Here is a 16,395-nt window from a genome sequence, read left to right on the forward strand (position 1 = left end):
ATTTTGGACCAAAAATCAATTATTCATGTATTCAACTCAGTCTATCGAGATGAAGATAAGTCTAGTAGAGTGAATAAGACATACATAAAGCGGTGGCTCTCACCTCTCAACTGTATTTTAATGACCTGGAGAACTTTTAAAAAATCCTGGGTTGATTGCACTAGTGGCTACCAGTGGGGAGAGAGAAGGAGGACAACATAGGGGTTGTGGGGAGGTGGGGGTGCAAACCACCGGGTGTAAAGTAGGCTAGGAGGACATATTGTTCAACATGGGGAGTAAAGTCAGTATTTTGTAATAGCTAAATGGATTGTAACCTTTAAACATTGTATTAAAACATAAAAACCTTTTAGAGTCCCAAAAAGACATGACAGTTAAATACAACATGTGATTCTAAACTGTATCCTGTGTTGGAGAAAAAAAGATGCTATTGAAGGACAGTGTTGAGTCAGTGATATTAAGGTATTGTATCATTGTTAAATTTTCTGAAGTCATTAACTGCACTGTGACTATATTAGAAAAAAATTCTCCTTATTAGGAAATAAACTCTGAAGCATTTAGAGGTAATAGAACATGATTATGCAACTTGCCCTCAAAGGGTTTTAAAAAAAAAATGTGTTTATAGATGCACACACAGAAGCAAATCATAAAGTAGACAGGGTAAAGATTGAGCAAAGAAGGGTAAAGGGTATTGAGATATTCTTTGTACTATTGTTGTAATTTAGTTTGTTTGAAATGATTTTCAATTTAAAAATATTTTTAGATACCAAAAAGAAATACTGGGTTTCACCTCCACAGATTCTGGTTTAATTGGTCTGAAGTAGGGCTGGGCTTTTAAAAAAAAAAAAATTTAAATTACCTGGGAAGCGTGAATGTGTAGCCTGGGTTGAGAATCAGTTACAGAAGTACTAAATGCCCCCAAAAAAGCACATATGAAGTATTTTGTGACTTCAGGAAAAGAAAAAACCTGCTTCTACCCAGAAGAGATCTGGACGGAATGCTTAAAAGGTACAGCATTTGACTGAACCTCGAACGAGGGGTAAATTGGATGAGTAGAAGTGGGGGGAAGGAAGAATGCTGCAAGTAATAATGTTGTGAGGGAGAGGTATTGAGGCTTGCTCCTGGGGAGTGACAGAAACAGTGCATTTAGCTCAGTTCCAAGAATTAGAAATGCTGGATTCTTGGATAACGTTATTTTGAATAGAAAAATCCTGAGTGTTTTTGGTATCTTTCCTTCTGCATCCCCTGAATCCTAATATAGTCAGTTCTGTCTTATTGTTTGTTTTGTTTTTTGCTACTACATTTTTGTCACTTTATTGGCTTCCATTTTCTGACCAGAAGCAAAACATTAAGGACAATTTGCTATTTAAATACTAAAAAATACTAAAGCTTCCCAGGTAATTTAAATACTAAAGCTTCTTAGGTAATTTAATTAAAAAAAAAAAAGCCCAGCCCTACTTCAGACCAGTTAAACCAGAACCTGTGGAGGTGAAGCCCAGCACTGCTTTCTTAGTTTACCACTACTGGTTGCTACTACTCCTGATATAGTGATAATCTTAAGTCTCCGCATCTTACATATAAATTCATAATAGAACCCTGCTAACTTCATAGCTTTGAACCTTTTTGTGTATGTGTGGGTTCCTTTTATTATTATTATTGAATTAATTCATTAATTGATTCTTTACTTTGCTGGGTCTTCATAGTTGCACGGGCTTTTCTCTAGTTTCGGCGAGCAGGGCCCACTCCCTGGTTGTGCGTCAGCTTCTCATTGCAGTGGCTTCTCCACTGGGGAGCACAGGTTCTGGGTGTATGGGCTCTGTGGTTGCGGAGCACAGACCCAGCTGCTCCGTGGCATGTGGGACCTTCCTGGACCAGGGACCGAAACCCTTGTCTCCGGCCCTGGCAGGCAGACTCCTCACCATTGAGCTGCCAGGGAAGTACAGTAGTTGTGAATCTTTAGCAGGTTCCTTAATGGTAAACTTTTCTCTCCTGATTTATGTTGGTGCTCATGAAGATAAACTGTCAGTGTTGCAAAATGCTGTTGTGTATTTAAGGTTTGAGAAGACTCAATGCCTTATTTATACTTATGTATTTGTTATTCTAAGTATTAGTTAATCTTAGTGAAAGTCACAGACACTTTGGAATATTTTTAAAATGGAGTTGGAATGGAAAATTATGAATGATACCATTTTGCTTACAAACATTTTAAAATCAACATTCTGTGTCAATCACTTCTTCAGATCTAATCCAAACAAGAAGTGATTTCTTGAACTAATTATAAAGGATGATATTTTGAGTTGAGTTTAGCTTAATACTCTTACATATTCAGCGAAGCAGAAAATTATTCAGGGCTCCTGTTAGCACTTAATAACTTGTATAAGAATTAGGAAATGGTACCCATTCTCTTACACAGATAGATTCCATGTCAAGTGCACATGACCTGTAGAATGGAGCATGGATTAGATTTCAGCAGCCACTCATTTACTGTCCAGCACCATTGTGCAAGGCACAGCTGTTCAACACAGCCCTGACCTGATATCTGGCTCTTATATCTGCACCTCACTTTTGACGTAACTGCAGGATGGTCCCATCCACGTTGGAGGCCGGTGGCACACAGGCAGGGATGGCAGAGCGCGTGGAGCAGGCAGGCCACCTCTGTCTACTCTTCACCACCTCTGCCGCGGCCACATTCTGCTGGAAGCGCCAGCTGTCTTTGCCTTGCTTCCACTCTTCCGCATGCAGTCCCTTCATATAGATCAGCTAGTAATCCTTTTAAAATCAAAGAGAGAGCACTCTCCTCCTCTGATCCTTGTGATGGCTTCTCATTACACTTTGAATAAAAACCATAGTTCTTTTCTTGACCAACAGAGTCACATACACTGGTCCTGACTGCCTCCCCAGTCTTTGTATCCTACTCTTCTCCCCTCATTTGTTCTAACTTTCTGGCGTCCTTGATGTTCTGCCTGCAGTGCTCTTTCCCTGAGGTATCTGCGTGGATGACTCCAGTGTTCTCTCTCTCTAGGGACCCTGCTGCAGCCCCACCCCCCATCCTCAATAGGGTACATACATATATATACACATATCAACACATCCCAGTTAATGATTTTTTCTCATATATAAGGCACTGTACATCCCTGATAGAATCTTTTTGTTTTATATATTTACAGGATTTTTCAAAGCTTTTATTTATTCAGATGAGAAAAGTATCATAGGTGGTAGCAGAGCAGTTTGTTCTGTTTTCCTCGTGGCAGACGGCTGGGCCCGTCAGGCGTGATTCTGGATGCTTGATGGCAACCAGTCTGCTGGTGCGGCAGGCCCCTGCGGTCAGCAGAGGAGCTGCCTAATACTCGGCAGCAACAGGATTTAGGAGAGGCAGGTGCCAGAATCCATCCTGTGAGACCAGGTTAACAAAAGCCAGCTGCTACTTTGAGTTGGTAGGAGATCTAGGACCGGCAGGTACTCTGCCTCTTCAGCATGGGGGAAAAGAGTATATTGGAGCACAAACGGAATGACCCGGAAAGAAGCGGTCCTCTCATTCTTACTAGGCTCCAAGTAGGAATCACCAATATGAATTATGAGTGAGGCCTTGAGGTGTTTTAAATCTACCTCTGAAGGGAATGAGTGCTTATTTGAGAAAATAAATGAAGATGCTTTCCCTTTTAAAGCTAAGAAAATACAAAGCTTGCATTTCTTAATATTTGCTTCCATGTATCTGTATCTCAAAACAGAACAAAAGATTGATAGTAATTTTTCCTATGTATAGAAACCTGATGTATGTCAAAGTTAGTACAATTATTCTTTGGTATAATTTCCAGATTACATTCTGTTGCTTCACACTTCTACTTATATCTACCTTTGAAAAATGTTTTAACAATTTAATCTCTCATGTGAACATATTTTTAATGACGAATATAATTGTCATAAGGAAAAAAATTTAATTAGATATCTTATTAGGCTTTTCAAAGGAACAGTTGTTATTTTTGTTTGTCCCATTTTCTTTTACACTATTATGCAGGACTTCCCTGGTAGCTCAGCTGGTAAAGAATCCGCCTGCAATGCAGGCTGACCCCAGTTCGATTCCTGGGTCGGGAAGACCCCCCTGGAGAAGCGATAGGCTACCCACTCCAGTATTCTTGGACTTTCCTCGTGGCTCAGACGGTGGAATCCGCCTGCAGTGTGAGAGACCTGGTTCAATCTGTGGGTTGGAAAGATCCCCTGGAGGAGGGCATGGCAACCCACTCCAGTATTCTTGCCTGGAGAATCCCCATGGACAGAGGAGCTTGGTGGGCTACAGTCCATGGGGTCACAAAGAGTCGGACATGACTGAGCGACTAAGCATAGCACACAACATATGATACATGTTATTTTTTGTGTCTTGCTTAGCATGCAGGATCTCAGTTCCTCAAGCAGGGACTGAACCCAGACCATGGCAGTGAAAGCCCAGAATCCTAATCCCTGACGAGGCCACCAGGAAACTCCTTATGTTTTGTTTTACGCTTAGCCCTATGGATTTCCTTTCAAGTTTTAAGATTATTTCAGAAATTTTGGGTACCTTTTTATTATTTGAATTATTTTACTTTCCAACTTTGTTATAAGAAAATATAGTGAACCTAAGAGGTCTATTCTTTTTTCTGTACTCGAGTGTCTACAGAACTTTTTAGAAAGATCCCTGTATACTTATAAAGAAATGCTCATTGTTTCTCTACAGTAAGTTTTCTCATATATGTTAGTTCTGTCCTATTCACTGTGTTATTCAGATCTTCGCATTCTTTTAATTTTTCTATTTTTAAAAAATTATACAAAAGCATCATAAATTCATTCTAAGTATTAAAAAAAGTATTTGCAGTGAAGCTGTCCTCCCTGCGCACCTCTCCCCTCATCCTGACCCTTCTTCCCAGCAGGGACCACGGGGTGTGAAATGCCCTTGCAGGATGCCCGGTATCTGCCTGTTTCCTTCCATGTATGTCCAGGGGAATAGTTATTATTTTATATTCTGATTTTTGCTCTAGTCTTAACATTTTTCCTTTAATGCAGATGTCTATTTAAGACATAGTAAATACAGTTTCAGAAGCATTTTGTTTTCCTTATCAGACTTGTGACTCCTCTGAAGTGTATTTTGTTCATCTTCATGTTTTTTTGCCAAAAAATCGTGTCTACTTGATACTGTGATTGAAACCTTACCTTGGGAATATCTCCGTGGTCCGGTGTTTAGGACCCCAAGCTTCCACTGCAGGGAGCACAGGTTTGATCCCTGGTCAGGAAACTAATATCCCGCAAGTCGAGTGGCACGACTGAGAAAAAAAATAGAAACCTCGCCTTGTTTTATTTTTAATGGGCCTAATAAGCTTTACAGAAACTCTTTAGCTTCTACCTGTTGCATTTTGGTTTGTGTGTAGGATGCTGAGGAAGACCATGAAAGAACACATCAGATGGTTCTACTGAGAAAGCTTTGTCTGCCGATGTTGTGTTTTCTGCTTCACACCATATTGCACAGTACTGGTCAGTATCAGGAATGCCTGCAGTTAGCAGATATGGTGTCCTCTGAGCGCCACAAACTGTATCTGGTAAGTGCTAGAGCATTTGCACTTTTCAATTTTAATGATTTGATGTCCTTTGTAGTAACATTTGGGGCGTCCCAGGTAGCATTAGTGGTAAAGATCCCGCCTGCCAGTGCAGGTGACATAAGGGACTCGGGTTTGATCCCTGAGTCAGGAAGATCCCCTGGACGAGGGCCTGGCAGCCCACTCCAGTATTCTTGCCTGAGAATCCCCGTGGACAGAGGGGCCTGGCGGGCTGCAGTGTATAGGGTTGCAAAGAGTTGGAGAAGACTGAAGTGACTCAGCATGCACGCACGTAGTAATATTTAGTTTTGTGAGATGCATATATTCTTTAAATGTTCTTAGATTTTCTTCAAGTAATGATCCAGTTTTAATGTTTGTGCTTTTTTATACAGAATATGTTTACATATCTAAGCAGTTGGAAGTTTATAGACTGGCCCAGAGAAGTAGCTTTGAGCTATGCTAATATACTGACCTCTGGCTACATAAATCTTAAAGAGGAATTTCTTCTTGCATTAAGCTAATCAGGTTGATTAGGTAACTATAAATTTACACTCTTCTTTGTTCTCATTCTTAACATTTTCTCTTTTTTAAAAACAGGTGTTTTCTAAGGAAGAATTAAGGAAATTGCTACAGAAGTTAAGGGAATCCTCTCTAATGCTCCTCGACCAGGGCCTTGATCCATTAGGATATGAAATTCAGTCATAATTCATTCAGTCTTTGTAATCTAGATAATTTCCATGATAAATGGAGTTTTTTTGTAAAATATATGTATTTATAATTACTGGTTTTTTTTCTTTTCCATTACCATGGGGAAAATGTAAAATTTAGGCTTTGAATTTTGTACTTTTAAGAATATTATGGTGAGACTTTGAAAATTTAATGTATTATATCATTTCCCTGTGTTTATTAATAAAACTATATAAAAACTAAAATTTTTGTTCACATGAATTCCAGGAATGCCCCTCTATGATGTAATAAGTTAAATTTTCTATTCTCCTTTTTCCCTCTGATCATAAGTACTCTGAAATCTTAAAATTATAAAAATAGAAAGTCCTGATACATTTTTAAGCCAGATATGTAATTCCTCATCATAAAATTTAGTGGTTTTTAAATATTAGAATTAATTAGATGAACAAAGCAAGAATGTTTTCTAAAATGATATTATGTTGTTATCTTACTTTGAAGCCACTTCTAGTTGATTAATTCTCATTCAGTAAACCTTATCTCATAAGTTGCAGCATGTAAAGACTTAGCATCATATCTGGCACACGGCAAACACTGAATACATTGGGGACTATAAAGTGAGTAAGATCTTATCTAGCCCTTCTAGTAGGGGAAATACAATAAATATGTCTTTTAAATGCCATTAAAAAATGCAAGTAATCTGAGTAGGAAGGAACTATTTCCAGCTAAGAGATTTCTGGGGAAGTAGTATTTGAGCTGGAGTCTGGGTAATGCATTGAATTTGCAAAGACAGATCAAGAAAGGAAAGGCACTACAAGTTTAAGAAATCAGTATGAGCAAGGCCTGCAATGATGAGTGCGTGTTTGTGAATCAGCATTTGTGCCAAATTGACTAGCGTGTAGGACTTATAAATAGGAGATAACCAAAAGGGAGAATGTGGCTCTAAGAGGAAACGACATGTAGATTAGCAGCTCCCAAGGCTGGTTGTTCATCTGACTCGTCTGGTGAGTTTCTTATATGTATTTACAGATGCTGCCCCAAGAGCCTAGGATGGGAGTCATAGAATTTGTATTTGGCGTAAATATAATATACCATAAGTGATCTAAGTTCAGGACATTCTGGCTTAAATCAGAAATGGGTATTGATCCTTCTGTATCCAAGGCAAACCGGCAGTAGTTGACTATGAAACTGGCCTGGCATCACTTAGGAAGAGGTGTAGAGGTTTCAGACTCTGCCTCAAGTTTTGATTTTTGCTAGTTCAAGTGTTCCAAAGATGAATTGTTTACCTAACAAAACCTCTTTAATTCTTATACCTAATAAGCATCCATTTAGAAAATGAGGTAGAGCAGTATGAACCGACGTGAAAGTGTAAATCTAACAAAATGTGTACAGGATTTTATTCAGAAAACTACAAAATGCTAATGAAACCAAAGGAGCAAAATAAGTGGGGAGAGATACCATGTTTATTAATCGGAGATTCAACATAGTAAAAATTTTAATTCTCTCCATGTTGGTGTACAGGTTTAACACAATTCCTATGAAATGCTGGCATAAGACAGAATTTGTAAATTGGTACAGTGGAATTAATGCTAATTTTCTTAGGCGTGATACTGGTATTGTGGCTGAGTAGGAGAGTGTTCTGGGTAGGAAACATACTGAAATATTTAGAAATGAAAGGTCATGAAGTCTGTACTTTACTGTGAAATGGTTTAGCTTTAAAATAAAAGTCTACACAGATGAAGCAAATATGAAAAAATGTTAACCAGTGAATCTATGGACCAGTGAATCTATGGGAAGGGCATAGGATTTAAATTTTTTCAAATAAAAAATTGGGGTGGAGTTTAGTAAATTATGAGGAAAACAACTGAATATCTGTATGGAAAATAGTCAACCTTGACCCTTAGTTGATACTGTACACAAAAATTAGTTAGATTATAAACCTGAATAAAAACACTAGAACTGTAAAACTTTAAAAAAAATAGAGACTATCTCTGAAACCTAGAGGGTAGGTAGAGATTTACTATACAACAGACAGAAAGCAGTTACATTAAGGAAAAAGATTGATTACTCAGACTTCATCAAAACATAAAATTTATGCTCAGATATGCAGATGACACCACTTTAATGGCAGAAAGTGAAGAGGAACTAAAGCTCCTCTTGATGAATGTGAAAGAGGAAAGTGAAAAACTGGCTTAAAACTCAGCATTCAGAAAACGAAGATCATGGCATCTGATCCCGTCATGGCAAATAGATGAGGAAAAAGTGGAAACTGACAGATTTCATTTTCTTTGGCTCCAAAACCACTGTGGATGGTGACTGCAGCCATGAAATTAAAAGACACTTGCTCCTTGGAAGAAAAACTATGACAAACCTAGACAGTGTATTAAAAAGCAGAGACATCACTTTGCCAACAAAGATCCATATAGTCAAAGCTGAGGTTTTTCCAGTAGTTATGTTTGGATGTGAGAGTTGGGCCATAAAGAAAACTGCTGAAGAATTGATGCCTTTAAACTGTGGTGTTGGAATAGACTCTTCAGAGTCCCTTGGACAGCAAGAAGATCCAACCAGTCAGTCCTAAAGGGCATCAGCCCTGAATATTCATTGGAAGGACTGATGCTGAAGCTGAAACTCCCAATACTTTGGCACCTGAGGCAAAGAGCCGACTCACTGGAAAAAAGTCTTGATGCTGGGAAAGATTGAGGGCAAGAGAAGGGGGCGACAGAGGGTGAGATATTTGGGTGGCATCACTGACTCAATGGACATGAGTTAGAGTAAATTCTGGGAGATAGTGAAGGACAGGGAGGCCTGTCATGCTGCAGTCCATGGGGTCACAAAGAGTTGGACATGACTTAGTGGCTGAACAACAAACAACAATGCTCTTTAAAGATACCATTAAGACAATAAGGCACAGAGTGGGAGAAAATATTTGCCAAAGAATAACTGGCCAACAAAAACCTTGTTTCCAGCATATATAAAGAACTTGCAACTTAAGGCAATTTTCTGTTGGTCTCAGTAGTTAGGACTCTGCGCTTCCATTTCAGGGGGCTTGGGTTAGATCTCTGGTGGGGGAACTAAGATCTTACACACCTTGCAGCGAGGTCAAAAAAAAATATAAAAAGGAACTCTTACAACTTAATACAAAGACAAAAAAAAAAAAAAGTAAATACTAGAACAGATGATTCTTAAAGGAGGACAAATACCTAACCAGTGTACCCATGCTCAGATCAATGGTGAACACAGATTAAAACCATGAAATGTCACTACACATCCATCAGAATGGCTAAAATCAAAAAGACTAACAACCAAATGTGTGAGAAGATGTGGAGTAACTGACTTGGACACAGTAAAATGGGTAATCTTTGGGGGAACATTTTAACTATTATGATCACGTACTCTTTAACCTAGAAATTTCATGCCTACATATTTACATGAGAGAAATGAAAATAAATTACACAAAAAGACCTGTACAAAATATTCATAGCAGCATTATTCATAATAGCCTCAGATTGGAAATCCAAATGCCTATCAATAGGAGAATGACTAAACAAAGGAGTACTACTCAGCAACGTGAAAAGGAAAGAACTGATCTATTCAGCAAAACCTAGCCACAAATAGTAAATACTATATGATAATTTACATGAAGTTCTAAAACAGTCAAAACTAATCTAAGGTGAAGAAAAATTAAAACAGTGATTTCTTCTTTGGTGTGGGGTGGGGATTTTCTAGGGAATTTGTGTGGTGATGGAAATGTTCTATACCTTGAGAGGGGCGTGGATTACAAAGTGAATCCAAGTGTCAAAAACTGTATAAGATTTGTGCATTTGAATGAATGTAAACTGGCTGTTTAAAAATTAAATGTGGGAGTGGGTATACAAGAAACAAAAATGGCAGTTGGTGAAGCCAGGAGATGGGTACAGGAAGGTTCACCATACTATTTTAATTTTGCATATGTTTGGAATTTTTCATAATGAAAAGGGGGGGAAATGGGCTGGAAGCCATAGAAATTTGGGTTTGAATCTTACTCTCATCTATTCTAACTGCAAGATAACACTCATGACCTCTATTCCAACATCTGTCAATGAGACTAAGGATAATAATCACGTTTCAGGACTAGTAAGGATTAGGGCTCTTGTGCTTTGGTGAAGAAGGTAGAGAAAGCCACTTAACCAACTACATCAGCCTTGGAGATGTACAAAAGTTCTGAAACAATGGGCAACTGGGTGAATGTCAGAAATTGAGGTTAGGCTCATGGATGCCTTGAATCAAGGCAGTTGGAATCCATTAGATATTTTTATATTTTAACCCAAATTTCAGAGTTCATGTTTTAACTTCAAATATTCTAAGAGAAATAGAGGAGTGATAAAAATAAAATTTATCAATCATGTTAAGATTATCAGTCTAAATCTGTTATCACAAGGAAACAGTGAATTGAGTAGACTAAAAGAAGACAGGCTATCTAAGGCTAGGCTCTTAACTGGGGAGCAAATGAGGGTAAACAGCTAGTAAATCACTGGTAGGGTTCTGCAGATCCAAACTGGAAGAGAGGATGGCAGTATAAACATACAATTGAAAAGGCACACAATTCTAGTAAGAAATGGTAGAGTTTGGTGGCATGACAGGAAGAAAAGCGTTATTGGGAACACCCTGTTAGGAAAGCCAGACTTTAGACTTTACCTAATTAACTTCTCATCTTAATTTGAATCATTTCCTTGGGGGAATTCCTTGACCCAAGGAATTCTTGACTTCCTCCCCAAGTTAGATCAGGTTCTCTTAGTACACATTCATAGAATCATATTTTGTTACTTCTTTAGAACTTTCATTTGTCGTGGTTTGTAATTGTATGTCTTCTCTCACTGACCTCTATGAGAAAGGCTTTTGTCTGGCTTTACTTGCCAGTATCTCCCAAGTACCAAATACAGTGCCTCACACAAAACAGGTGCTCAATATTTGAATAATTCTGAATTCAAAGAGGAAATGAAAACTGTCAATCAAACTAAAGAATTAAGGAAAATGAGAATATTATGTTGTCCTGAAGACTGTGTGCAAAGCTATTCTAAAAGAGGAATCTCATAGCTTTACATCTTTCTATTTTTAAATAAAAATAAATGAATTAAACTTTCTATTGAATAAATCAGGAGAGAAAGAATGAAAAAAGTAATGAAACAAAATCAGAATTTTCGAAAAGGCCAGTAAAATAGTTACCCACAAGGCTAATCAAAGGACAAAGAAAACCAAAATGCATGTTTAGAATAAATAAAGTGATGTAACAACAGATGAAAATAAATGGAAAATATGGTAAAACACTATGTACAGTTCTGACGAAATACATTAGAAGATCGAAAATGGACACTTTTCTAGGACAATGAAAAGCCAAGCTTTTTTTCAAAAAAATATCTGAATAGTAACTATGATGAGTATATACGTAGGTTCATCCTACAGTCTACTCTTCTATATGTTTAGATTTTATAAATAAAATGTTTAAAAATATGCTTTCAAGAAGTAATGCTTTCCCCTGTCTGATAAGGACTAAATTTGCTCAACACTAACAGTAGCTAACAAGTCGATCCAACCAACACACAGGATATGTCCAATAAAGGGGTCCCAGATTGGTACAGCCGGGTTTGGCTAACGGGTGGTAGGGCAGGGAGGATTCGGCTCGCCTCATCCGGAGCGCCACGCGCCTGCGCAGGTGAGGCTGCTCCGCTAACTGCTGGAGGGCGGAAGCGCGGGTGCCCTGAGCCACGTGACCAGGGATGGAAGGGGCGGGGCGCGCGGGACGTGCCGCCGCGTAGTCGCAGGCTGAATGGGCGGTGGCAGAGCATGTGTGCCTCACTGAGGTTGCTGCTCGGCTGGGACCCGAAGGTTGAATGTCTCTCCGCAGCCGGACCGTGAAGCCCGCGGCTGCGAGAACGTGGCGGCGGAGAAGGCGGCAGAGGGCAGCCGGAGACAGGCCGGGAGCCCCTTTCCGAGGCTGACGGCCCCCGGCTACGCGAGAGTCATGGCATCGCTGGCGGATCGAGTACGGGGCAACGGGCGCATCGCCGCCGGGCTCCTACTCAACCTACTGGTGTCCATCTGCATTGTGTTCCTTAACAAATGGATCTATGTCCACTACGGCTTCCCCAACATGAGCCTGACCCTGGTGCACTTCGTGGTCACTTGGCTGGGCTTGTACGTCTGCCAGAAGCTGGACATCTTTGCCCCCAAAAGTCTGCCGCCTTCCAAGCTCCTCCTCCTGGCCCTCAGCTTCTGTGGCTTCGTGGTCTTCACCAACTTATCTTTGCAGAATAACACCATAGGCACCTATCAGCTGGCCAAGGCCATGACCACGCCGGTAATCATAGTCATCCAGACCCTCTGCTACAAGAAAACCTTCTCCACCAAAATACGGCTCACGCTGGTGAGTAGCTTCAGCCGGGTGACGTGCACCTCTAACAACTTACCTGGACCATCTTTCTCCCCCCGGGGAAGTTTGAATGAGGGAAGTAACCTTGCGCTATCCTCTTTCCCATGATCCTAAAATCCACACTTGAGTCATTTGTGAACTTCACGCTTATTTGGGAAAGGTGAAAAAAGCCATCTTGGCCCTCTGTTGGGCTTTCAGCACAGTAGAATGTACCTGTGTGAGTTTTAGTAACTACTGTTTGATGGAAATCCTTATGCTGTGATTTCTTTCTGAGTAAGAAAGAAAGCTGTATTGAGTGATGCAAATCTGTATCAGGTTAAGTGGAAAATCTCAAACTGACTTTATGATAAACGTCAAATGTCTCTCAGGATATGTTTGCGTTGACATACTGCAGAGGTTTCATAGTCTTTACATAAAAAAGATGGGCTAAAATAATTTTAGTACTTCGTAACTTACAGAACTTAAAATCTTAATGCTTTTGTTATACCCTTGCGTTTATATGTTGTTTAGACACTAGTTTTGTAGTCCATTTACTCCGATGTGCTCGCGTGTGGTATTTTCATGCAAAGTGCAATGCATCGACTCATTGTTTTACTTAGAATTTTAGATAAAATTAAATGTGAACAAAAATATAGAATTATTTTATTCAACTTTGAAGAAGTAGGACTAACAGTTCTTTTTTTTTTCACATGGAAGAATATTTGTAGAGGTTCATTGTTTCCTAGTGACATTTTTATGGTTAACCTTGCAAGACAGTGTGAAAGGAATACTAATTTTATGTCTCATAAATTTAATCTGAACAACGTTTACCTCTTTTTCTTTACAGATTCCTATAACTTTAGGTGTAATCCTAAATTCTTATTACGATGTGAAGTTTAATTTCCTTGGAACGGTGTTTGCTGCTCTTGGTGTTTTAGTTACATCCCTTTATCAAGTGGTTGGTAATTTTTTTTTTTCTTTATGTGCCTTTTAGCAGATTTCATAAATTTTGAAGCTGTGCCTCAAGGTTTAGGCAATACAGTATAGAAACAATAGACTGTTGGGAAGAAAGCATAATTGCATAAATTGTCTGACTCAAGTTGAAGAGAAGAAAGGAGACAGAAACGTGGGTGTATAGTGTTCACCAAGTATCTCCCTACTTGTTTGTAAGTGTATAATACCCACACTTTACAGTCTGAGTTTCGGGTGATGGTATAATGTTTTTTGGGAAATCCTTACAAAATGAGTAATAAGACTTTTTTACTTGAGGATTGTGTTCATGGGTTTTATGGTATTTATCATTTAGTCTTTAATTATGATGTTACTATGAAGGAGTAAGTACAGATCCAAAAAATTGAACAGGAAAGGAAAATTTCAGATTTATAAATCTTTGCCTCAAAAGATATGCTGCTGTTACAGCTTGTATATTCTAATTATTTGTCTCTGTCAGTATTTTATAGCAATGGGTATTTCACTTCTTGCACTAGCCTGATGCCTTGCCTGTGGGAGGCATTTACTGAAAACTTGTTCATAGATTTATTTACTTCATTACTGTAAAATCTCAACAAGTATTTTTTGTTTCTTATATAGTGGGGAAAGAATAATGAATGGCGAAGGGTACAGTGAAACAGTATTTTCTCTATACTGAAGACCTTGGACTGAAAATTCTGGGTGTGCCTGCATGGAGAATCAGAGCCAAATATGTGATCAATTTTACTTTGTTCACAAGCATCCGCTAGTTGTAAACTAAGGCATTTTTATTATGAATGTTAGGAGTTTAATAATGCAGCCTTAGCATATTCTAGTACTGGTTAGTTCAGAAACATTGTTATGTGAAAATTCTGAGGTTGAACAAATTTCTTAATGGCAGAGAAGCAGTTTAAATACAAGAGAGCAGTGACATGAAAGGATGGAGTACCCACTCAGTCTTGTCACTTGGCCCCAAGATATTCTTCTACTACAGAGAGAAATCAGAGGAAGCTCAGGTTTGTGCTTTAAGAAAACTGCATTTGGGCATACTTCAATGAGTTTAAATTTTTAATTAGATACTGTGTATCTTTTTTTGTTAAAGGGACTTTTTTCATTCAGTATGAATTATTTGTTAGAGCAAGAAATTTTATTTGTTGAACGTTAGAATTTCTTGTATCCTTTATGTATAACTTCAATTCAGAGTATTCACAGTACTCACTGGCCATGCCAATATGACCATTTTTGTTCAGACAAGTTTCAAAATTGCTATAGATTGGAATCAAAGAATTCTGTATTTCTCAGGTAGATATCTGAAATGAGATTGACCAAGGAATGATTGTAGACCAGACTAAGTTATGGGCAAAGTTTTTGATTATTGGTAAGTGGTGAAAGTATGGTTACAGAATAGATATATCCCCCAAAAAATTCATTTTAAGGAAAGTTGTATTTTCCTATTGTATCCTTGTGTAATTTCCAAGTTATTTCTTCTCATACTACTATGGCGTTGAAAGGAATTAAGAGATGAGTTAAGAGCTGAATGAGTTAAGATGAATTAAGAGCTGTTAGATTTAGTTGTAGAAAGACGATCGAGTCTTTCATCCATTCAGCAGACATTTCTTCTGCTTTATACTCAACCTTGATACAGAGATGAAAAGCAGCTATAATCCAGTATCGAAGAAATACATGGAGAAAGCTGATCACAGGTAGTATAGCTCAGGGTATGAGGAAAATTCTGAGGAACACCACGGAAAGAGAGACTGTTCTGCAAGAAGGTGGTGGTGGGGTAAGGCTCTATGGGAAAGTTCAAATTGAAGAACGCATAGGAATTTGCTTAGCAGAGAAATATAGCAAAGGTCTTTCTTTACAATGATGTATGAAAATACAGAGAATTTTTGGAGAAGTTGGTTCTTTTGGTGAGACTGGACTGTAGTTGCATGGTGGAAAGACAAGGCTGAGAGGTGGGTGAGACCAGATGGCCGAGTCTTGAGTATCATGTGGAGGAAGTGTGCCCTTTATCTTGCAGGCACCAGGACAGGAGTTCAGAGAGGGCAGTGACTTGATCATTCCCTGTGTTCTAGAAACTTCTGGGGGCAGTGAAGGATGAATAGGAGGGAAGACAGGTTGACAGGCAGAGCAGTCAGGAAGTGCTCCATGGTTTAAGGGGAAGACTGGAAGGATGTGAACAAGGACAATGGTCCTGGACATGGAAAGGAAAAAACAAACTCCAGACACCTTTTGGAGAAAGAATTAGTAAGACCCAACTGAATGTGAGAGTGCAGAGCTTACTGAAAATGAGTCTGATCCTTGGAGGAGATTATATCATGAATTATTGGAGCAACACAGGAGGAGCTCATTTGGGGAAAAAAGTAATCAGCTTAATCTTAAATAAGCTCCTGCAGATGATCTAAGTGAAATGGGCAATAAGCTGTTAAAGGAGTGACCTAAAGGATGCTCAAGGAAGAAGGTCAGAGCTCTAGGTGTCAGCAGATAGGAAAAGATAAGTTGGGGAGGTAAAAGGAAAGCCAGACATCTCCCTTCCAGATAGAAGGAAGAGGTGAGTGAGAAAGCCGCACAAACCAGAGGCAAGTTCTTCCAAGGGCAGTTGCAGGTTCTGCAGAGGGCTCCAGCTGGAAGGGGGCCGAGGGCACTCCATCAGCGTGGCCGCTGGAGGTGAAGGTGCCCTGTCCGGGGGCAGTTTCATGAGAAGGGTGACCGCAGAAGCCAGGCTACACTGCAGTGAGGGCAATGGAGGCCTGAGAGTCCCCACCCTTCCAGGCCTGCTATCTGGTGTCAGACGCG

The 16,395-nt window shown here is 39.2% G+C and overlaps 2 protein-coding genes across 9 annotated transcripts in view; both read left to right on the forward strand.

The window, feature by feature from the left end:
• Positions 1 to 6,490, forward strand: part of NUP107 (nucleoporin 107) — a 49,815-nt gene extending 43,325 nt beyond the window's left edge. For both annotated transcript variants that reach the window (XM_043446755.1, XM_043446756.1), the window contains 2 exons: positions 5,394 to 5,561; positions 6,156 to 6,490. In XM_043446755.1, coding sequence (XP_043302690.1) covers positions 5,394 to 5,561; positions 6,156 to 6,263 — 276 coding nt within the window. In that variant the 3' untranslated portion in view covers positions 6,264 to 6,490. The remainder of the gene's footprint in view (positions 1 to 5,393; positions 5,562 to 6,155) is intronic.
• A 5,514-nt stretch (positions 6,491 to 12,004) lies between these two features.
• The window catches only part of LOC122427080 (solute carrier family 35 member E3), a 78,947-nt gene continuing 74,556 nt past the window's right edge, over positions 12,005 to 16,395 (forward strand). For 2 of the 7 annotated variants that reach the window (XR_006265351.1, XM_043446271.1), the window contains exons 1-2: positions 12,015 to 12,642; positions 13,475 to 13,585. Coding sequence is in view for 6 of the 7 variants with exons in the window: in XM_043446271.1 (XP_043302206.1) it covers positions 12,241 to 12,642; positions 13,475 to 13,585 (513 nt within the window). In the remaining variant the exon portion in view is untranslated. Of the gene's footprint in view, positions 12,643 to 13,474; positions 13,586 to 16,395 lie in introns of all 7 variants that reach the window. The other 5 variants (XM_043446269.1, XM_043446264.1, XM_043446265.1 and 2 more) reach the window with 5 other exon arrangements.

This window comes from Cervus canadensis, chromosome 25 (assembly GCF_019320065.1).
Source record: "Cervus canadensis isolate Bull #8, Minnesota chromosome 25, ASM1932006v1, whole genome shotgun sequence".
Lineage (NCBI taxonomy): Eukaryota > Metazoa > Chordata > Mammalia > Artiodactyla > Cervidae > Cervus > Cervus canadensis.